This window comes from Periophthalmus magnuspinnatus, chromosome 23, assembly GCF_009829125.3.
Source record: "Periophthalmus magnuspinnatus isolate fPerMag1 chromosome 23, fPerMag1.2.pri, whole genome shotgun sequence".
NCBI lineage: Eukaryota > Metazoa > Chordata > Actinopteri > Gobiiformes > Gobiidae > Periophthalmus > Periophthalmus magnuspinnatus.
Window position 1 is genome coordinate 23,696,465 of NC_047148.1, and position 22,219 is coordinate 23,718,683.

Here is a 22,219-nt window from a genome sequence, read left to right on the forward strand (position 1 = left end):
CTGTTTTCACCTGCCCCCTGTCCCCGCCCACATCCCTGTGGGTCAGACAGAGCAGCTGCTCCTGGGGCCCATAACATGTCCCCTCTTTAAAGGGCCAACAGGTCACATGCTCCGGGCCCTGTGGCTGCAGACTGAAGAATCTGGTTGTTTTTGGTTCATTCTTCAGGTTGAACAGGTGACACTTCATGAGGAACAGCAGACAATGTGCAGATGTACAGTCCTGTTCCACAGTAAATGCACATTTCATTATTCAAAGTGAGTCTGTCTTAAGATTCATCAAACGTATTGATTGTATTGATCAGTGATTTAAATGTGACATTAGTTCATTTATGGAGTTAAACATAAAGATGAGCTCGTGCCTCCTGCAGCATTGAAGTCAGTGCATATTTGTGGTGAGGACAGATGAGTCTCTGTCTCTGTCTCTGTCTCTGTCTCTGTATATATATTTTGAATCCATCAGTCTCAGTCTCTGTACTGTGTCTTTAAAGGGGAGTTGGTTGAGGAGGAGCCGCAGACACAGCTCATCTGCGGGAGCCGTTCATCTTAAACCCTCCGGTGCCGCGTCGAGGGGTTTTTGGGGTTTTTTTCTTGGTAAAATCGTGTTTTATTCACAGCGTTGGCCATGGGAGGTACGAGACTGAGTGTGTGAGGGTGTGTGTGTGTGTGAGGGTGTGTGTGTGAATGCGTGTGTGTGTGTGTGTGTGGCATCAGTGTTTTCTTGCAGATATTTGTGATCAGAGCCTTTGACTCTTGTGTTTCTCTGTGACAGAAGCGGAGACGCGTCAGAAATTACTGCGCAACGTGAAAAAAGAGGTGCGTGTTTTATTTTTATTTGTCACTTTGTGTTTGTGAAGCAGCTGTGTGTGTGTGTGTGTGTGTGTGTGTGTGTCGGTGTGTGTGTGTCTCTGTAATAGACAGTGGGTGTTTCTGCAGGGGGGGCTGTGTACCGGTGTCTTTCTCTGTTTTTGCCGCTGTTTAAATGTGTTTAAATGTGTCTGTGGCGTAACATGATGACGAGGACAGGGATGAAGATGATGATGATGATGAAGATGATGACGTTGGTGATGATGATGATGACGATGGTGATGATGATGTTGGTGATGATGATGATGATGTTGGTGATGATGATGACGTTGGTGATGATGATGATGACGTTGGTGATGATGATGATGTTGGTGATGATGATGATGATGATGATGTTGGTGATGATGATGGTGATGATGATGATGATGACGTTGGTGATGATGATGACGTTGGTGATGATGATGATGTTGGTGATGATGATGTTGGTGATGATGATGATGATGATGATGGTGGTGATGATGATGATGACGACGTTGGTGATGATGATGTTGGTGATGATGATGTTGGTGATGATGATGATGGTGATGATGATGGTGGTGATGATGATGTGATGATGACGTTGGTGATGATGATGATGATGATGATGTTGGTGATGATGATGATGTTGGTGATGATGACGTTGGTGATGATGATGATGTTGGTGATGATGATGATGATGTTGGTGATGATGATGTTGGTGATGATGATGATGATGATGATGTTGGTGATGATGATGATGTTGGTGATGATGATGATGTGATGATGATGTTGGTGATGATGATGATGTTGGTGATGATGATGTTGGTGATGATGATGATGTTGGTGATGATGACGTTGGTGATGATGATGATGATGATGATGTTGGTGATGATGACGTTGGTGATGATGATGATGATGATGATGATGATGATGATGATGATGTTGGTGATGATGATGATGATGTTGGTGATGATGATGATGATGTTGGTGATGTTGGTGATGATGTTGGTGATGATGATGATGATGTTGGTGATGTTGGTGATGATGTTGGTGATGATGATGTTGGTGATGATGATGATGATGTTGGTGATGATGATGATGCTGCTGTGATGGTTGTGCTCCAGTCCAGTTAGAGCAGGTCACAGTCACAGTTACTAAAGCTGAAGTCCAGTCTCCAGTCAGAGTCAAATAAAGATTTTGCAGAAACTACTCGAGTAACAATGTGAGTTACAATTTGAAGATAATGTGACTGGAAGAACAAAAAAATAAATAATGCACAAAATCTCATGTTTTCAAAAGATTTACCACAAACATGAGAAAAACTGGATCAGATTTGAACTTATCTGTTCAAATGTCTGAGTGAAACATGTGGCTCTTTTTCACAGGGGCCAAAACATAACACTAAAATGTCACCTCACTGTTCACACATGTTTTTGTGCATGTTTCAGGTGACCCAGGGCCTTTTTACTCTGTCATATTTGTACATGTTTATCACACTAATACTCCAGTGTAATGTGCAGTTTATACTTTATAAATGTCTTTTATTTTAAAGGCAGAGTGACGTCTGTGATTATATCAATTCAACAATATCGTATGAAACAGGATCACCTCATGAGACACAGAATGGGAAGCTGTACAGCAGGGAGCAGTGGAGCAGCTGCTATGACTCATGCAGCACAGCGACTAAAACAGCATTTTGCTTCTTTCTTTTGCAGGTGAAACAAATTATGGAGGAAGCGGTAACAAGAAAATTTGTGCATGCTGACAGCAGCCACATCATATCATTCTGTGGTAAATATATGTTTCTTTTCACGTTGGTGCTTTTTCTTATACTGTCAGTTTTGGGCAGTATTGTATCATTATAATAAATGTATAAATATAATGGTAGAGACGATGTGGTGGACACAAAGCAGACGTCCTTTTTGCTTCTGCTGAGATTCCACTGAATTTAAACTGTTCTGCTTAAAAACTGTGATTTATTGCATTAATGAGATTATTGTCACACTCACCTCCTTCAACTACAAACTCTGTGTGAATTAATATTGTAAATATATGTTCAATTTAAAAGTCATTTACTACGTAAATGTGTATGAAACATCCAAACTGAAGTGTGATTCACATATCCTAGCAACAAGCGACACCCTGGACTCTATTTGTGTAAAACATATAAGACACAGTGACTAACCCAGAGTCTGTGTGTTTTACAGCCATAGTGGAGGCATGTGTGCTCCACGGGCTCAAGCGCCGGATCGCTGGCCTTTTGTGCAGTAATAAAGTGGCAGCACTTTTCATGAAGGTGGCCAAGAACTTTTCACCAGCTGAACAACTTTGCCAGAAGGTCCAGGAACTGGAACAACTCATCGAAAACAAGTGAAAACATGATTATTATCGTTCATGACAGAATTCACACATGACCTGTTTCATTGTACTTTGGTCAAATATATATGGTATATATATGGTATATAAAACTGACACAAATATCTTTCCTGTGGTTAAATTTTCTTTTTCAGCAAACAGAACATCTCATCAGTGAGTAATGAGCGCAGTCGTCAGTCCAAACTGGGGAACCTCCCTCCACAGGCTCTGAAACACCTCTGGATCCGAACGGCACTGATGGAAAAACTCTTAGACAAAATAGTTCTGTTCTTGGTAGAAAACTGCAGGTATTAAAATATGTTTTTATGTTTAATTTGATAAAGATTTTGATTTTACACTTGATTCTTCTTCTTGCAGTACGTATTATGAGAAGGAGGCCATGCTGATGGACCCTGTGGACGGACCCATCCTCGCTTCACTCCTGGGTAAGAGTCACATGTGGAGCAAAAGTCTGTGTCATAAAGTGAAAGTGAAGTGAGTTGACTGTGTGACAGTTGGACCATGTGCTCTGGAGTACACCAAAGTAAAGACCGCTGACCACTACTGGACCGACCCGTCTGCAGACGAGCTGGTGCAGAGACATCGTATTCACAGTGGACACTGTCGGCAGGACTCCCCCTCCAGGCGCCCGGCTCTGGTGCAACAGCCTCTGGTTTTGCTCAAAGAAATCATACAATAAAGAAGTACTTTTATTAAAATAATCATGTGCACATAGATCCAGAAAAGGCAGTCCAGTGGGAGTATGGACGACCGGCCCCTCACGTGGGTCAGAGAATATGTGGAGTCACTGCATCAGAACTCCAGAGCCACTCTGCTGTTTGGCAAAAACAATGTCCTCGTGCAGCCGGTGAGTCTCAAACAGATGATGCTCATGTGATGATGCTCATGTGATGATGCTCATGTGATGATGCTCATGTGATGATGCTCATGTGATGATGCTCATGTGATGATGCCCATGTGATGATGCTCATGTGATGATGCTAATGTGATTATGCTCATGTGATGATGCTCGTATATTTGACTCCTTTTGACGGCACGTTGTTTAATGACAGAGGGATGATATGGAGGCGATCCCAGGATACCTCTCTCTTCACCAAACCGCTGACCTGATGACTCTAAAATGGACGCCAAATCAACTGATGAACGGAAACATGGGAGAACTGGACTCAGAGAGAAGGTCTGACTAAGACAACAACATTTCTGTAGAAACACACTGAGTTTATGATGTGGTAACGTCTGTTCCAGTGTGTACTGGGACTACGCCATGACTATACGTCTGGAGGAGATTGTGTATCTCCACTGTCATCAGCAAGGTATGTGCGCCTGGGGTGGGTCACATGTCTTATGTAACACATCCTGGCGCTCACATGATATCCCCTCAGTGAACAGCGGGGGCACCATTGTTTTGGTAAGCCAAGATGGGATCCAGAAACCTCCTCTGCATTTCCCCAAAGGAGGTCATTTACTCCAGTTCCTCACGTGTTTAGAGACTGGACTCCTACCTCATGGACAGCTGGACCCTCCCCTGTGGAACCAGAGGGGAAAGGTCAGTGCGCACAGAGGTTCATCTAATGTGATACTTTATGTAACATCAGACAAAAACACACAAACAGACAAAAGAACAAGTATTGTGCCTCTTCTTTTGCAGGGAAAGGTTTTTCCAAAGTTACGAAAGAGGAGTCCACACGGCTCCTGTGACTCTGTTTCAGATAAAGAAGATGATGAAGCCACAGATTACGTGTTCCGTCTCCTCTTTCCTGGTAATCAAATGGAGTTCAGTAAGTTTCTGCGGTTCTTCTGCCTCTGAAACCCAGTGTTGTGTTTTTGTTCATGGAGATGGTTCAGCGTCCTCTCTCTCACATTTCACATTATGTTCACATCGTCTTTGTGGAGCCCATGTCTGGACAAACATGTCATCTTCATCAACGTGGTTTGTTTTTCTTTGTTTTAAGTTTGCTCATGTTTTTAGAGAAATACAGTGATGTTCAGATCCAAACTGAAGTCGTGTGTTTCAGTGGCGCTGGAGCTGATGGACCAAGGCGTGACCATGTGGCAGCCGACCCAAAGGAAGTCGTCCTGCTCCTCCTGCTCACAAAACGGCTCCTCTGACAGCTCCCTCCCCAGCGCCTGTAATCAAGAGAGGTAAGAACGGGAAAAACAGGGACGTAAAGTACAATCGATGTCACAGCCGTTCCTTTTCACTGTTAGAGCTCCGATAAAGCTTCTGTGTGACACCATGAAGTACCAGATCATCTCTCGGGCCTTCTACGGATGTGAGTACAAGTGTATTTTAAACTTATGTGGTGTCAGTCTGCTCCACAAAAGCATCTGTTTCACGTGACGTAGGGCTGGCGTACTGCAGACACCTGTCCACCGTCAGGACGCACCTGTCGGCTCTGATCAAACCCGTCATCATGGACCCAGACACGCCCACCAACGCACGGATAGGTCTGTCTCCTGAAGTCTGGGGCATGTTCCTCCAGGACAGCTCGGTACGACTGTGCGCTTTAGAACTTTAGAACTGATGGAGGTTAGAGATGGAACATTGATTAATGCAAATACAGGTTTGAAATAGTTACTACAATTATTATGTCCCCCCCATAATCCACTGACTGTTGAGAAATAATGGCATTTTTATATTATTTTTATTTTTATTTTTTATTTTATTATTTTTTATGATGATGGTGATTATTATTATTGATTTTATTATTACTTTTTTATATTTGTGTTATTATAATGGAATATCAATACAAAACAAACAATATTGTTATTTTGTTGTTAAAATTATAGATTTTTGGACATTGGAGCTTTTAAAGTGTGTTTTTTTGTCAGGCGTATGAGGAGGCAGAGCTCCATCGCCTCGTGTACTTTGGAGGAGTGACTCCGTCTCTGCGTAAAGAAGTGTGGCCTTTCCTCTTGGGACATTATCACTTCACAATGACAAAGAAAAACAGGACAGAGGTGTCGTTTTACGCTTCAACATTATTAAGTGTCATTTAAAAAACATTGTGTAAAGTTTGTTCTGTTTCAGATCGACAGTCAGATGCAGATCATGTACAGACAGAACATGAAGGAGTGGCAGGGCTGTGAGGCCATTGTGCGTCAGCGAGAGCGCGAGAAACACGCCGAGGCTCTGGCTCGATGTTTATCAGGGGCCAGTGTGGAGAGGGGCCCCGTGCAGAGGGACTCCACCATCAGCACAGATGTATGTACATGTATGACACAACACACGCTGTTATTTCAACACCAAATCACTGTCTTTGTGTTTTACTCTTTTTATTCCAGTCGTCTCTCAGCTGCAGCACAGATCAACACAACTCACACTCTCTGAGTGACTCCACCAGCACCGCACAGGTACGACAACACACCACACACAAACAACACACCACACACACAACCCATACACATACACACGGCCCATACAGACATGTGTGTGAGGTTCATGTTTGGTTCATGTTTGGTTCATGTTTGGTTTCCACAGGTTTTTGAGTCGATTGAAACATCGGAGCCTCCAGCCTCGAGTGAAGGACCAGACGGAGGCTCCACTTCCTCAAACAAAGAAAACCAAAGCAGCGTCTCAGAAGCTCCAGCGTCTCCACAGGCCACGAAGGAGGCCATGAAGGAGGCCACGGAGGAGGCCACGAAGGAGGCCACGAAGGAGGCCACGAAGGAGGCCACGGAGGAGGCCACGAAGGAGATCACGGAGGAGGCCAAAGACAAGGCCACAGACGAGGCCACAGACGAGGCCACGGAGGAGGCCACGAAGGAGGTCACGGAGCAGGCCATGAAGGAGGCCACGGAGGAGGCTAAAGACAAAGTCACAGACGAGGCCACGGAGGAGGCCACGAAGGAGGTCACGAAGGATGTCACGGAGGAGGCCACGGAGCAGGCCAAAGACAAGGCCACAGGCGAGGACAAAGACCAAGCCAAAGACCAGGCCACGGAGGAGGCCAAAGACAAGGCCACAGATGAGGACAAAGACGAGCCGCTGCCTTCAGTCGCTGACGCTGAACCGACAGAAAAAGCAGAAGAAACAAGTCAAAGCACAAGCCACGAGGCAGAGGACAGTTTGGAAACAAGTGGCACCAAACAACAGTCGACGTCTGAAGAGAACGGAAGCTCTGGAGAAGAGAAAGTAACGACCAACAACGCCTCAGTCGATTTAAAAGCTGTAGATACAAATATGAACTTAAGGCCTACTACAGAAACCACCGATGTTCTCAAGTTACAAACAGAGATCCATAATGAATACTTCCAAGCGCCTCCACTCGGTCAAACCTTGGCCAGAAAATTCAAATCTTTCACTGCTGAACCTTCACCTGATAAAGACCGTCTCACATCCAGTGTCCACGTTTCCCCACAGACGTCACCGATCGAAACTTCTGAAAAGACAGAGCTCACACCATCAGCTCCAGACTCAGAAAACATGAAAGAGAAAACAGTTGAAATATCCTCTGACAAACTCGGCTCAAATTCACCCGTTCGACAAGTCCTCAACGCTCTGCAGTCAGCGTCCAGAGGGAGCCTGTCTCTGTCCAGACAGTCTCCAGACACGGCCGACTCCGACGACTCGCCCTCGGCTCTGGAGATGGAGGACATCCCGGTTGGAATCACGTGTGTGACTTCAGAAGATCCCAGAGGCAGACCCCTGACGGCTCTGGCAGCTCCTCCTTTCAGACTCACTCAGAGGGACAAACCTGCGTCAGAAGAACTGGACCCACATCTGGACACGGCCGGGAACACCAGCCCTGAAGGAACTGACCTGGGACTGTCCGAGGAGGAGCTGGAGATGGAGAAGCTGGAGATGGAGAACGTGCTCTCTGAAGCCAAGACTGTGGACTCACAGGGAGACGTCAAGTGCAAAGAGACGTCTGAAGAACAAGGCTATTCGGTAAAATAATGTTTATGTCTCTGTCCTCTCCTGTCTCCAAGTCTCTCCTCATGAAATAATCAGAGGTGACGAAGTACAAGTAGGAAAGTCCGGTTCTTTAAGTACATTTGACAGTGTGTACTTTTTACTTTTACTTGAGTACATTTGAGAGTAGTATCTGTACTTTCTCCACTACATTTCTGAACAAGACTGAAAAGTAAAAGTACTTTTCATCTGATTTAAGGGAGTATTTTTACCACGTTCATGGAAACAACCTGAATAAGAGAATTCAAGCTTTGGCTTTGAGCAAAACTTAAAAATAAATAAATAAATAAAAACAATATTAAAATAAAAATAATAATAAAATACAAAAAATTTACAAGAAAAATTAAAACATTGATTTGTTTTGTTCCTGTTGAACAAAATCGGTCTCATCTTGAATCAATATCACCACATTTACACTTAAATGAAAAACACTGAAATACTTTTTACTCTTTAAGTACATTTTTAAACGTGTGACACTTTTACTATTTCTTGAGTAACTTTTTACCTCTGTATCTGTACTTTTACTTAAGTACTTCTTGCTCTTTTGGCACATTTTTAACTTAAATACTTTTACTTAAGAAAAAGTATCACACAAAAAAATCTGCGTGAGTATCTTTTTACCTCTGTATCTGTACTTTTACTTAAGTACTGTCTGTGCAGCAGGAACAACTGGACATGTACCTGATTAATTTACATCGTATCGACAAAGACGTGCGACGCTGCGACAGAACGTACTGGTATTTCACCCCAGAAAACCTCGAGAAGCTGCGAAACATCATGTGCAGGTGTGTGGTAGTAGTAGTAGTAGTAGTAGTAGTAGTAGTAGTAGTTTTATCCCAGGCTGTGACACGTTGATCTTATTTCATTTGCAGTTACGTCTGGCTGCATCTGGACATCGGTTACGTCCAGGGCATGTGTGACCTGCTCGCGCCTCTTCTCGTGATTCTAGACGATGGTCAGTGTTTGTTTCTCCACATTATGGTATAAAAAGTACACATGTATTATCGTATAAAAAGTACACGTGTATTATCGTATAAAAAGTACACGTGTATTTTCGTATAAAAAGTACACGTGTGTCGTCTCATCTCATGTTCTATTTGGGGTTTTTTTTTCAGAGGTTATGGCGTTTAGTTGTTTCACTGAGTTGATGAAAAGGATGAACCAGAACTTTCCTCACGGTGGCGCCATGGACACACACTTCGCCAACATGCGTTCTCTCATCCAGGTGAGTGTTTGAGCCGAGCGTAGGGGGCGCTCTTGTGTCCTGAGTACTTCATCATGACATGTTCTGTGTAGATCCTGGACTCGGAGCTGTTTGAACTGATGCAGCAGAACGGAGACTACACCCACTTCTACTTCTGCTATCGCTGGTTTCTGCTCGACTTTAAACGAGGTGAATATTAAGGAGCCGTTTCCAAAGTTTATAATCAACCAAATAACGAGCCGTGTTTTGTTTTTTGTGTAGAAATGGTGTACGACGACGTGTTCTCCGTGTGGGAAACGATCTGGGCGGCTCTGCACACGTCCTCTGAGCATTTCGTCCTGTTCATCGCTCTGGCGCTCGTGGAGATGTACAGAGACATCATCCTGGAGAACAACATGGACTTCACAGACATCATCAAGTTCTTCAACGGTAAGATTCAAACGGAGCCTCAGATCCTTTTTGCACTTTAAGAGTCTGATCTTCTGCTCTGGTTTGTGCAGAAATGGCAGAGCGACACGACGTCCCCAAAGTCCTGAACATGGCTCGTGACTTGGTGCACAAGGTTCAGAGGCTCATAGAAAAAGAGTGATGGAGTCGCTGTACAAAACACGCCGAGCATCCGTGTTTCTGTGAGGAAAAAAACCACAAGAACAGAACCGGTGCATTTAAATGTGAAACTGCTTTATTTAAACACCTGTCTCCGGCTGCACCTTAATGTAAAAACACAGTGATTGTCATGTAAACTGTGCCATCGTAGTCGTTCTAGTCGTGAATGTTTCCCAGTAAAAATCTGCTTCAGGATGTGATTTGATTTGCCTTAAATTTACAGTTTTTTCAGGGATCCTGCCGTCCACCCGACCCTCGTACACAAGGCAATGTAAAAACACGTCACTATGAAGTTGTAGCTCGCGTGGTTCTCTGCGCCGCGCACTCGTGTTGTTTAATGTCACGTTTTTTTTAAACATGACGTAGCTGTGATCAGTTTCACACACGCCCCGAGTAAAAGAGTGAGCAGCATCACGATGATTATTGTATCACCACAGACATGTGACACAGGTGAGACGTGTGGACACAGGTGAGACGTGTGGACACAGGTGAGACGTGTGGACACAGGTGAGACATGTGAGCACAGGTGAGACGTGTGGACACAGGTGAGACATGTGAGCACAGGTGAGATGTGTGGACACAGGTGAGACGTGTGGACACAGGTGAGACGTGTGGACACAGGTGAGACGTGTGGACACAGGTGAGACGTGTGAGCGCAGGTGAGACGTGTGAGACATGTGGACACAGGTGAGACATGTGAGCATAGGTGAGATGTGTGGACACAGGTGAGACATGTGGACACAGGTGAGACATGTGGACACAGGTGAGACGTGTGAGCGCAGGTGAGACATGTGGACACAGGTGAGACGTGTGAGTGCAGGTGAGACGTGTGAGCACAGGTGAGATGTGTGGACACAGGTGAGACGTGTGGACACAGGTGAGACATGTAAGTGCAGGTGAGACATGTGAGCACAGGTGAGACGTGTGGACACAGGTGAGACGTGTGGACACTTCACAAAGCCCTTCACTGATGTGTCCAGGTTTGAGCCTCTGGTTTGTGGATGTTGCGTTGGACAGATGTCAGTGTTGTTCCTGAAGTTCCATGTGATGTGAAATGATTTGCTGATTAATGCATTTATTCAACTTTTATATGTAGTTTGCAAACCTCCCAGGTCACAGTTAATTATACCTCAAGAAGATCGTCTTCATCATAATCTTAATTTTGTGCTTTTAATATCAGATTTAAATATGTTTATTTATTATAGTTTTTTTTGTTCCTACACGACGGCCGTGTGCTGATCACTGCTGGGTTTAAATCGGATATTCATCTTTAAAGCACAGTGTGGAACTTTAGGATATAGAAAAATATTAATGGCTGAACAGTAAAGTAAAACTGAAAGAGTTTGGACTGGTTTACATAAACAAGCCCATTTTACAGCTAATGGTGTGATTGTGTTTTGGTTTAAAAAAAAATAGAATATACATATATAGTATTTGGCTTTTTCAGATTAAATATTGAACTAAACTATTGTCATTTAAATATTTTATTTTTGCAGTGTTGTCTGAATCACCCAAAAAAGTTAATTTGTGTATTAAATGTTTATTTTGCATTTTGTGTCCTTTACTTTTGTGACAATACATTTCATTTTATTGAAAACACAAACCAGAAACAGAGTGAAAGGGAAGGAAAACAAGAAAAACAAAGCTCAGAGGTGAAGCTGTCGCGGCCAAACGGCTTTAATGGCATTTTAAGAAACTTCATAGATACAGTCGATATGATTCTCAACTTTATCTCCAAAATGTCGTCCCTTCAGTGTAACTAAGACTGTAGTTAAACGTCAATCACTCTCAAAAAGATTTTTCAATAAAACGGTGCAACAATATAAAAAAAAAAATGCACTGCCCAAATGATTTAGTTGGAATGTACCAATTAAAACAAAAGGATTTAATCTTGAGGTCTGGGGTTAAAAACATTATAAAAATCCCCAAATACAAACGCTCTCATCGATAATGTCGTGGCGGCGGGCTGTACTGTGGCTGATATCGTCTGAATGGCGGACTACGGCGAGACATAGCACCGCGAGGAGGGGGCGAGTAACGTGGAGGGGGGGATCCCCGGCTGTAATATTCAGGGGAATAACGCCCCCTGGATCTGGACCGGGACCTCGCTCTGTCCCAGCTGGGCATCACTCTGTCCTCATAAACACGAATAAAAGACGTCTCACCCTGAAAGTTTGGGGAGCAAAAAGAAAAAAATGTTGTAAAAAATTTAATAAACTTGAACTTAGTGTAAATGCAAAAATCAAACCTGATGTGAGCGAAATTCTGAGCGATCGAGTCTGCGCACAGCGTACTCCATATCGTCTCTGTGGACAAACTCCACCACACCTTCTCCAGAGCGCTGCACGTTTGTGTAACAAACATCTCCAGCCTCGCGCATGTGGTCCTTCAGGTCCTGCCAGCTGCCGGTTGGTGGCAAGCCTGAAATTAAAAGAATGAAATTTTAAAATTAGTTCAAAGAAATTGCATTTCTTTTTCCCAACATGGGAACAGAAAAATGAATCAAACTAAAAATTAACAAATTCACAACAGTAAAACTTTGGCTGCATGAAGCACTAAACCGTGATCTGCTTTAGAATCATGCAACATGCTCTTTAAAACTTTTAATTTACACACCATTAAAAATATAATTTTTAAAAAAACACCTACCATTGAGCCATTGTGTCGATTGGGATTGTGTAATGGCCACATTGACTTGAGTTACCCGAGCCTTTGAAGAGCTGACTGGACCTCATCTCCTTGAAGCTCAGGGTTTCCCTCACTACTTTGTACTTTCATTATAAGCCATTAAAATGTCTCCCTACAGTTCACGTGGTCCACTATCACAGTTTCAGTGTGTCCGGGACAAAATCAAAACCAGAGAGTAACTGTCAATAACATCTGTCCATTCCTAGTCCTCGGGTCCTTCCATCCTCCACAAGGTGAGATAATGTAAAGCAGTCTAGATGATGTCCACACATCTGCCTGACTCCTGGTCTCCATCTCCTAGCATCAATGTCCTCCAAACAGGTTCATTTTTATTCTGTTTTAGAGCCTCCGTCCACCATGAAACCAAAAGCAATCTCTGAATTCTGTCCATTGAAAGCATTTATGTCTGCCTGCCACATTTGCCTAAGACTTTTGATGTTTGCAGAACTAGACTGATATAGATTCTCTTGTTAGGTACTTTTTTCTTTTCCACTTACTGCAGCAGGCATCTGTGGACTCTATTATGTCCTGTCCTCTTTCCTGACCTCCAGTTCTCCTTGGGATAGAAACATAAAAAACCTCTGGCTTATGACGTCCACCTACCAGTGACTATCACTCGGAATTCCGATCTTCTGGATGGAGGTCCACCTCTTCCTCTTGGAGCAAATCCTCCTCCTCTTGGAGAAAATCCTCCTCCTCCAAATCCTCCTCCTCTTGGAGTAAATCCTCCTCCTCCTCCTCTTGGTGCAAACCCCCCCCCTCTACCGCCTCCGGATGGCACATACTGGTTCGTAGATTCTCGTGGATATTCCACTCGCAGTTTGACGTCTCCAAATCCAAATCCATTCCTTCCAGAGACTGCATCAGCTGCATCCCTAAAACAGAGCAAACAATGCCTTACCACTGGAGGCCTTTTCATGTCTTTGTCCCGTCCCAGAAGAGGCTTTGTGGATCCAAAAGAGGAGAAAGCTTTTGGCTCGCTATTCCAGGGCATCCCAAAAACTCACCGTGGGTCTTCATACTGAATGAAGGCAAAAGGAGTTGAGCCACTGTAATTCTTCAATTCAATGAGGCGGATTTTTCCATATTTAGTGAAGAGATCCTCCAGGTCTCTCCGCTGGACGTCCAGGGGAAGGTTACCAACATAAATCCGTCCATTTGACATGGCTCTGGATAATTTGGCACTGCTGACACAAAATGAAGGTGAATCCACTGGTAAAGTTTAAGGTTACTTCTGCTGAGAAAAAAAAAATCAGGAGGTTCAGCTGGTGTACTTCAGATTTAATGTGGAATTCCCCTTAAAATAGAAACAAGTTAAACAAACATTAGAGAGTACAAAGTTGTGCGAGACTAGTCCTGTGTCCAGAGGACACACAGACTTAAGTCTCAGTATTTCTGTGTTTCATGAGTTACATCGGACTAAACAAAAACCTGCACGTGTCCAGACTTTGGATAAAACTACTGCGGATGTTGTAAGATTATTATTATCATTATTATTATTGCTGTTGTTACATTACCAGAGAAAAGTGAGGAAGTTGGCGTTTAGAAATCACAACTAGTTATTTAGTTATTAGCATTTGTTTTCTGCTAGTAACTGTTAGCATTTAGCCACGTCTTCTTCTTCTTCCGGTTTCTCCTCTTCTTCGTCGCTCCGGTGGCGTTTTATGGCGCCTCAATCCATCGACACCGCGTCACTGCCCCCTACTGACACTACAAGTAACTACAGTCTGTTTAAAATACGAAATAAAGCGTAAATGTGTCAGTTTAATCCCTCAGTCCAAGTATGAGCGTAGAAAAGGAAACAAATAAAGCATAAGTCAACACCAGTGATATTTACAGATACATTAAAAGAAGTTTAAAAAAATAAAAATGTTTTGAAAATGAGCTTGAGGTAAATGATGTTTGTGTGTACGACTACAAGAAAACAGGAGTGGAGGAGGCTCAAGGGTTGTTTTTTTTTATTTTAAATTAAAATATACAATATTATAAACAAGAACAGTGCACGAGGCTTAAGCTTTTACATTCACATTCACAGAGCATGTCCAATATTTTCAATATGTATTAAACAAATGTAAAAAAATTAATAAAATATGACCTTTTATATTTCAAATTCAGCACATGGAGCTTTTTTTCAAGGCTTTTGGGTTTGTGCAATAATTTGAAGAATTTATATAAGAGGATGAAAGGGATTGAAACTAATTTGGGTTTCTGGCCCTAAAATTTACAGTAATGGATGTGATATTTTGATTAGGATTAGAAGTAGTAGTAGTAGTAGTAGTAGTAGTAGTAGTAGTAGTAGTAGTAGTAGTAGTAGTAGTAGTAGTAGTAGTAGTAGCAGAGTTTTGTTTTTTTAGTTGGCTTGAGTGTTTTGTTTTGGGGTTTTTTGTTTGTTTGTTTGGGGGTTTTTGGTTTTTTTTCCCCTTTGGCTTGATTTTTTTTTATTATTATTATTTTTTTTTTTTTAATTTATTTATTTAGTTAATTATTTCAGTTGGCTTGAGTGTTGTGTTTTTTTGTTTGTTTGTTTGTTTGTTTTTGTTTTTTTGTTTTTCCTTTGGCTTGAATGTTTTTGGTTTTTTTGTTTTTGTTGTTTTTTTTGGCTAGAGTGTTTTTATTTATTTATTTAGTTAGTTAGTTAGTTAGTTATTTTAGTTGGCTTGAGTCTTTTTTTTCCCCACTTTGGCTTGAGTGTTTTTATTTAATTTTTAGTTAGCTGAGTGTTTGTTTTTTGATGGGTTTTTTTTTTTGCGTGAGCGTGATTCACAGCGGCGTGCTCCTCGTGACGTCAGACGCGACCCCGCCCCCTCGCCTATATGCTCCACGCGCACGCTTCTCTGCAACGCCACAGAGACTGGACACAGTGGACAGAGACTGGACTGAGTGGACACAGACTGGACTGAGACTGGACAGAGTGGACACAGACTGGACTGAGTGGACCGGTCAGCAGCTCTAAACTGTGTCTTTGTGCTGTTATTTCTGTTATTTCTTATTTCTTTAGATCATGTCTTACACTAAGTTCTTAGCGCCTTTATTCCGGCGCAGCGCAAACACAGCGCGCATCCCTCCGGCTCAGTATCGATCCACTGTGGCATCGACCAAACCCAAAGAGGAGAAAGAGCCGCAGATGGAGGGATGTCCCGTGATCGAGGCTCAGCCCGTGGAGCTCATCACCCAAACCACAACTTTAAACAAACCACGAGCCCAGAAGATCCAGATCGACTTTGAAAACACAAAAGAAGCTTATAGAAGTAAAAAGAACCTGGAGCTGCTCAGGAGCCTGCTGGTCTTCAAACTCTGCACCTTTGACTTCCTCGTGGAGAGAAATAAAGAGGTGAGTGTTTGGGCTTGAGGTTTGATTTATTGTGTTTCTGTGTTTTAAATGTTCTTCTTTTCCAGCTGATGGACCTCAGCCGCAGAGTGCTCGGACAGAGGCTCTTTGAAAAGATGATGAAAATGACCTTCTACGGACAGTTTGTGGCGGGGGAAGATCACAACTCCATCAAACCCCTGGTCCATAAGAATGAAGCGTTTGGAGTGGGGGCCGTGCTGGACTACAGCGTGGAAGAGGATCTGACACAAGAAGAGGCGGAGAAGAAGGAGATGGAGTGAGTAGAAAGGCTCTAAAATGATGAAAACGTTACATAAGACACTGCAGAATCCTTAGTTTGTCTGCAAAACGTCACACGCTGCGACGGGGGGTGAACCTGCTGCAGCTTGTGAGAGTTTGAAGGCGACACGCTGAGGAAAAATGTAAACAATCTGGAAAATGTGCAGGTTCATTTCACTGTTGGGCAATATATTATGTAAGAAAATGTACAGGAATTAAACGTAATCATTTAGTTGTCATCAAATCAAATCATCTGCAGTTGGACAAGTTACAATTTGATTCTATTTTTCTCCTTTTTAAGCCCCACACCTCCCTCCAGATCCTCTTTAACTGACAGAAGAATCAGAATCAGACTTTTATTGCCGTTATCAGTGACACAAACTAAGACTCACAAACTAAGAACTTTCTTCGGTGATAAAGTGCAACATAAAACACTGAATAATAATAATATAAAAAAGTAGAAATGTAGCTGTTATAAATACAAATAAAGGCACGGAGAAAGTTAAAAAAGATGTGCTTAAAAATATAACCATAAACATAATCCTGAGTCAAACCAGTGTCGCTTAAATAATCTGAAAACAAACACAATCAGTTGAGCAAATATAAAAATCACAGCCGACTGGAGATTTGACTCGAGCCTTTTTCCTCGTTTCCCTCGAGCAGAAACTCTAATCACCAAAATCAGAACCATGTGTTTTCCACCTCGGAGCGTTTCTATTGGAGCGTGAGAACAGACCCCTCTCGTGTGATTGGCCGCGTGGGGGGAGAGGTACAGCGTCCGCGGCGTGCCAGGCTTTTAGAAAGAGCGTTATGTAATCCTCAAACGGGGAGCGTGTTTGGACAATGACACAACAAACGCAAACATCTCCCTGTTATCGTCACCTGAGTGTAACAGAGACACAGCCTAGGGGGGGTTATCTCTGTTATTTCTCTGAATCTAAATGTGTTTTTAATCTTTTTTTGCAGCTCGTGTGTTTCTGAAGCAGAGAAGGAAAGTCCAGGTTTGTGTTTCACGCTGTGGGGACGTGGGGCTGATACTACACTGAGTATTTATAGTCGGTCGGTGGAGGATGTAACAGGAGTGTTCCAGGGGCCGTGCGCTCGCGTCTCGGCTGGAACTGGTTGTAACTGGATTTTGTGACGCTGTAAAAGTCCAGTGTAAAAGTCCAGCATGTGGACGACCCAAGACACGATGTTACGTCTGTACTTCTGTGTCTTTATTCTTTATTTGTCAGGCGTTTGGTTTAAATGTCCAAATTCACGCTGCTGCTTTCCCCCTGCAGCCTCTGAGCAGTGAACACACATTAAAACACATTAAAACACACATTAAAACACACATTAAAACACATTAAAACACATTAAAACACATTAAAACACATTAAAACACATTAAAACACATTAAAACACATTAAAACACACATTAATCCAATCCACTTTATTTATATAGCACATTTCATAAACAAATTGTTTCCAAAGTGCTGCACAGAGACAAAGTGACATAAAATAAATAGGTGCTCATTTAATTTGACTAATAACTAACTGTACATAAAATCAATAAAACACATAAAAATAAATAAAAAGAAAAACGCAGAGGAGCACACAACACATTAAAACACACATTTAACGACAATTACATTAAAAAAACCAACAGTTCAACATTGAAATTAGCAGGAAAATACAATAAAATGTCCCATGTCCAGTACAGTGCGTTTCCTTCAGTCCAAAACGATATAAAAAATCAATTCTGTGCAGATTTTACAAAGACACAGACGGATGTGGACACGTTTAATTATCAAAAATGTACTGAATTTCTAGTAAAATTATTCAGATCTACAGACGGTTTGAGTCTTGAAGTGAAAAGGCGACGGAGTAAAGTCTGAGCTTCTGTTTGGACCTGTGCAGTTTGCAGTTTCCACGGAGACCGAGTGGATCTGGAGTTTGTTCGGGAGGAAGTTTAATCCATTTTGTCAAAGTAGGCGGAGCTAATTTATTAATAATTCTGAATAAATGTATTAGATTTGAACACGTAACATTTTATATTTACTCACACGGTTAAGTTACGTGTGATAGTTTAAGAGAAAAGCTGTAGATTTATCTGAAAGGTGAATCATTCTTCTTTACCTCGACGGATGGCGTTGACACGAGGGGGGCGGGGTTAAGGCTGTAGCTGGTTGAAAGTGGGCGGAGCAATAGAATAATCTATGTGCAGAATATGAAAACTTTGATTTGATTCAGGACATGTTCTTTTGTTTAGATGATGGACTTCGGGAAAAGAAATACAAAGCTCATCGTCGGTTCGGAGACAGACGTGGAGGCGTCATCAGCGCTCGCACGTACTTCTACGCCGACGAGGCAAAGTGCGACAAACAAATGGAGACGTTCATTAACTGTATCAAAGCGTCGGGTGAGTGTGAGGCTCGAGACGCCGCCGTGACGTTCAAATGTGAAAGTCAGATGTAAAATAATAATGGTTTAATGTGGATTCCAGGAGGAGCTTCTGCTGATGGATTCTCAGCGATCAAAATGACGGCGCTCGGGCGGCCGCAGTTTCTTGTGGGTTAAAGTTTTGCCGTTTTCCTCATTAAACATTAGCTCGCGGTGCTGTTTCGTAACACGTTTGTCTTTTCTTTGGACAGCTCCAGTTTTCTGAAGTGCTGGTGAAATGGAGACGTTTTTTTAACGTCCTCGCGGCGCAGCAGGGTCAGTCTGAAATGATGGTTCTGGATCAAAAACTAGAACTGGAACAGCTCAAGGTGCGTTTGTTCATTTAAATTCCATCTCTCTGCGTTTCATTTTTACTCTTTGAAAATAACTGTTGCGTTTCTTCCAGGAGAGTTTGGCTGAGATGGGCGTCGGAGACAAAGATGAAATAGAAAACTGGTTCACTGGAGAGAGACTGGGCCTCTCGGGGTAAATCGACTGAAACGACACAAAGCATCAAGTCCAGAGTTACTGACCTGCTCTTTATGTTTTTAGAACGATCGATCTTCTCGACTGGAACAGTTTGATTAACGACACCACCCGAATCTCCAACCTGCTGATGGTGCCAAACCTCAAGGTCTGAGGAAGATTATTTTAAATGAGGCGTTAGTTTAGATGTGTTTCAGCTCGATTGGAACAAATGTAAAATAAAAGATGTCCGTGTGTGTGTTTACGTGTGGGGGTGTGTGTGTGTTGGTGTGTGTGTGTTGGGGTGTGTGTGTTTATGTGTGTGTGTTTACATGTGTGTTTATGTGTGTGTGTTTACGTGTGTGTGTTTACGTGTGTGTGTTTACGTGTGTGTTTATGTGTGTGTGTTGGGGTCTGTGTGTGTGTTTACGTGTGTGTTTACGTGTGTGTGTGTGTGTGTGTTTACATGTGTGTGTTTATGTGTGTGTGTTTACGTGTGTGTGTTTACGTGTGTGTTTACATGTGTGTGCCTTTGTATGTGCAGACTGGACATCTTGAGCCTTTGTTGAAAAAGTTTACTGCTGAAGAGGAGCAGCAGATGAAGAGGATGCTACAGAGAGTGGATATTTTAGCCAAGGTGAGTGTTACGTCACGAGTTGGGGATGGAGCTCCAGATTATGAAGTTGCATAACGTGTGTGTCGTTTAGCACGCCGTGGAAAACGGGGTCCGGCTCATGGTGGACGCAGAGCAGACGTATTTTCAGCCGGCGATCAGCCGCCTGACCCTGGAAATGCAGAGGAAGTTCAACAGAGAGAAACCGACTATTTTCAACACCTACCAGTGTTACCTTAAGGTCAGAACAAACCAGTGCGTCTCAGGAAACACCAGCACTTTGAACTCTAACTGTTACAACTGAAACCTACAGGAAGCCTACGATAACGTGACCATGGACGTGGAGCTGTCGCGCAGAGAGGGATGGTTCTTTGGGGCCAAACTCGTTCGTGGGGCTTATATGTATCAGGAGAGAGCCCGGGCCGCGGAGATCGGCTACGAAGACCCGATAAACCCAGACTACGAGACGACCAACAGAATGTACCACAGGCAGGTTTTACTCACGGGTTACAGTAGAAGTCACATGTTACAGTAGAGGTCACGCGTGTTACAGTCACATGTTACAGTAGACTCATGCGTGTGTTTGTTTTTGAAGGTGTTTGGAGTACGTGCTGGAGGAAATTGAACGCAGCAGAAGGGCCAATGTGATGGTCGCGACTCACAATGAGGACACTATTAAATTCACTTTAGAAATGTGAGTGTTGTGTGTTTGTGTGGAGACTCATGCCGTGTTCCTTGTGTAACTTCATGTATGTAACACTTTCACATTTCCAGGATGAACGACATGGACCTTTCACCCGCTGAGAATAAGGTTTACTTTGGACAGCTGCTCGGCATGTGTGACCAGATCAGTTTTCCTCTGGGTATGTGGTCCTCCGCATGGTTACTAAAAGTAAACATCAGGTTATGGAATCGAAGCGTCTTGCGTCATAATCGTGCGACGTTAGTCTCCACGAGGTCGACTGACGTGGGGAGATTCTAAATGTATCAGCTTTTTATCTCAGAGGTCACTGATCCTTTGCTATCAGACCGATCTGTGTCAGGAACAAACAAAACCCAAGTGAAGGTTTTGACACGATGAGGCCAGCAGGGGGCAGCGCTCAGCACAAAATGTGTCAATATATTTTTGGCTCAATATTCACTCTGCAGTAACTGATCCATCTCTTTTACCTGAGATGGAGGAATCTCCCTAGGGTTTTTTTCTGTTGCTGGTGACAAAACAAACAAACAATCAGGGACTTCTTTTCTGTAGATGCTTAAAAAAGTGAATGATTTAATTAATTCACTCTGTTTTACTGTCATGTGTTTTCTAAGAACAGTTTTCTCCGGTGATGACATAATCTCTACATAAATCTGTCTCTGCTCAAAGGCACAAACACTAAACACTTGTGTCGTTGAAACAGGTCAGGCTGGTTTCCCCGTTTACAAATACGTCCCATACGGCCCCGTCAACGAGGTCATACCTTATCTGTCCCGACGAGCACAAGAGAACCGCGGCTTCATGAAGGGCTCCCAGAGAGAGCGCACCCTGCTGTGGAAGGAGCTGAAGCGCAGATTACTCAAGGGACAGATTCTCTACAAACCTGTGTACTAAGTACTACAGGTACTCCTGCATACTATTTACCACAGGTACTCCTGTGTACTGTGTACTACAGTTACTCCTGTGTAGTGTGTAGTGTGTACTGTGTAGTGTGTACTGTGTAGTGTGTACTGTGTACTGTGTACTGTGTAGTGTGTACCTCAGTGGCCTGTGCGTCCTTCATTCCATTGCCATGACTTGAGTGATGTAGTTTTTATAGTTTTATTTATGAATATTTACATCTTATGAAATTGTGCCTTGAATGTGTCGGTGACAAATGGAGGTTTGACGTTCGCTCTGTCTGTAAATATCCTGTTTAGGTGTAATTGTATATAACAGATGATGATTTAAACGTGCCTTATATCTGCAGACGAGTGTCGATCAAACACTCCCACAGGACGATATTCTGTAGTTTGATCTTTTTATTGTTACAGATGATATATTTTTGGAACTTTGTAAATGTATAATAATAAAATAATTGTATTTCCGATGATTGTGTGTGTTTTCTGTTCTGCCCAAAGATCCAGTCCACACACACGTTTCTGTTCAGTTCCTCCTCTTCAGCTGTGACACTGTTGTTGTGTGATTGTGTGTGTGATTGTGTGTTGTTCAGTTGTGACACTGTTGTTGTGTGATTGTGTGTGTGATTGTGTGTTGCTCAGTTGTGACACTGTTGTTGTGTGATTATGTTTAAACTGAAAGGAAACTCCCTGTACTCTGTCCTTCCAAGAACATCCGCCCCACAGAACAGACGAGGGTGTGATGTGAGATGTTTGTGTCACTTTACCTCGTGGTTTGGCTGCTCCTTCTGCTTCAGTAGTTCTGACCGAGTTCTTTTATTCGTTGTTGTTCTGATAAGACGAGAGCTGATAGTCTGTTTAATGTGGCTCTACTTGACTTTGGATATTAATTATTACACA

General features: G+C 42.8%; 3 protein-coding genes across 5 annotated transcripts; 2 read left to right on the plus strand and 1 right to left on the minus strand.

The window, feature by feature from the left end:
• The first annotated feature begins 584 nt into the window (after nucleotides 1-584).
• sgsm1b (small G protein signaling modulator 1b) lies at nucleotides 585-10,305 on the plus strand. Its single transcript, XM_055231813.1, has 25 exons — nucleotides 585-629; nucleotides 770-813; nucleotides 2,538-2,613; nucleotides 3,030-3,192; nucleotides 3,333-3,485; nucleotides 3,556-3,623; nucleotides 3,693-3,835; nucleotides 3,914-4,045; nucleotides 4,251-4,375; nucleotides 4,444-4,511; nucleotides 4,581-4,744; nucleotides 4,847-4,976; nucleotides 5,214-5,340; nucleotides 5,407-5,471; nucleotides 5,545-5,690; nucleotides 6,031-6,159; nucleotides 6,230-6,403; nucleotides 6,484-6,552; nucleotides 6,680-8,089; nucleotides 8,774-8,898; nucleotides 8,986-9,068; nucleotides 9,229-9,338; nucleotides 9,410-9,506; nucleotides 9,579-9,746; nucleotides 9,818-10,305. Exons 1-25 carry the CDS (start codon nucleotides 623-625, stop codon nucleotides 9,904-9,906), a joined length of 4,065 nt encoding a protein of 1,354 aa, XP_055087788.1. The 5' UTR covers nucleotides 585-622; the 3' UTR covers nucleotides 9,907-10,305.
• A 360-nt stretch (nucleotides 10,306-10,665) lies between these two features.
• On the minus strand, nucleotides 10,666-14,250 carry srsf9 (serine and arginine rich splicing factor 9). Of its 3 annotated transcripts, none has more exons than XM_033990268.2 (5): nucleotides 14,129-14,250; nucleotides 13,619-13,795; nucleotides 13,215-13,486; nucleotides 12,172-12,344; nucleotides 10,666-12,089 (listed from the first exon to the last, which is right to left on the minus strand). In XM_033990268.2, exons 2-5 carry the CDS (start codon nucleotides 13,774-13,776, stop codon nucleotides 11,865-11,867), a joined length of 828 nt encoding a protein of 275 aa, XP_033846159.1. In that variant the 5' UTR covers nucleotides 13,777-13,795; nucleotides 14,129-14,250; the 3' UTR covers nucleotides 10,666-11,864. The 3 variants fall into 3 exon arrangements, with proteins under 3 accessions (XP_033846159.1, XP_055087796.1, XP_033846158.1); XM_055231821.1 differs by having other exon boundaries at nucleotides 13,619-13,908; XM_033990267.2 differs by lacking the exon at nucleotides 14,129-14,250 and having other exon boundaries at nucleotides 13,619-13,910.
• Nucleotides 14,251-15,452: 1,202 nt separating this feature from the next.
• Nucleotides 15,453-21,791, plus strand: prodha (proline dehydrogenase (oxidase) 1a). The gene is made up of 14 exons (XM_055231817.1): nucleotides 15,453-15,942; nucleotides 16,008-16,216; nucleotides 17,185-17,219; nucleotides 18,473-18,622; nucleotides 18,707-18,771; nucleotides 18,855-18,971; nucleotides 19,049-19,128; nucleotides 19,195-19,276; nucleotides 19,652-19,744; nucleotides 19,815-19,961; nucleotides 20,034-20,209; nucleotides 20,316-20,414; nucleotides 20,495-20,583; nucleotides 21,124-21,791. Exons 1-14 carry the CDS (start codon nucleotides 15,613-15,615, stop codon nucleotides 21,312-21,314), a joined length of 1,863 nt encoding a protein of 620 aa, XP_055087792.1. The 5' UTR covers nucleotides 15,453-15,612; the 3' UTR covers nucleotides 21,315-21,791.
• The last annotated feature ends 428 nt before the right edge of the window (nucleotides 21,792-22,219 follow it).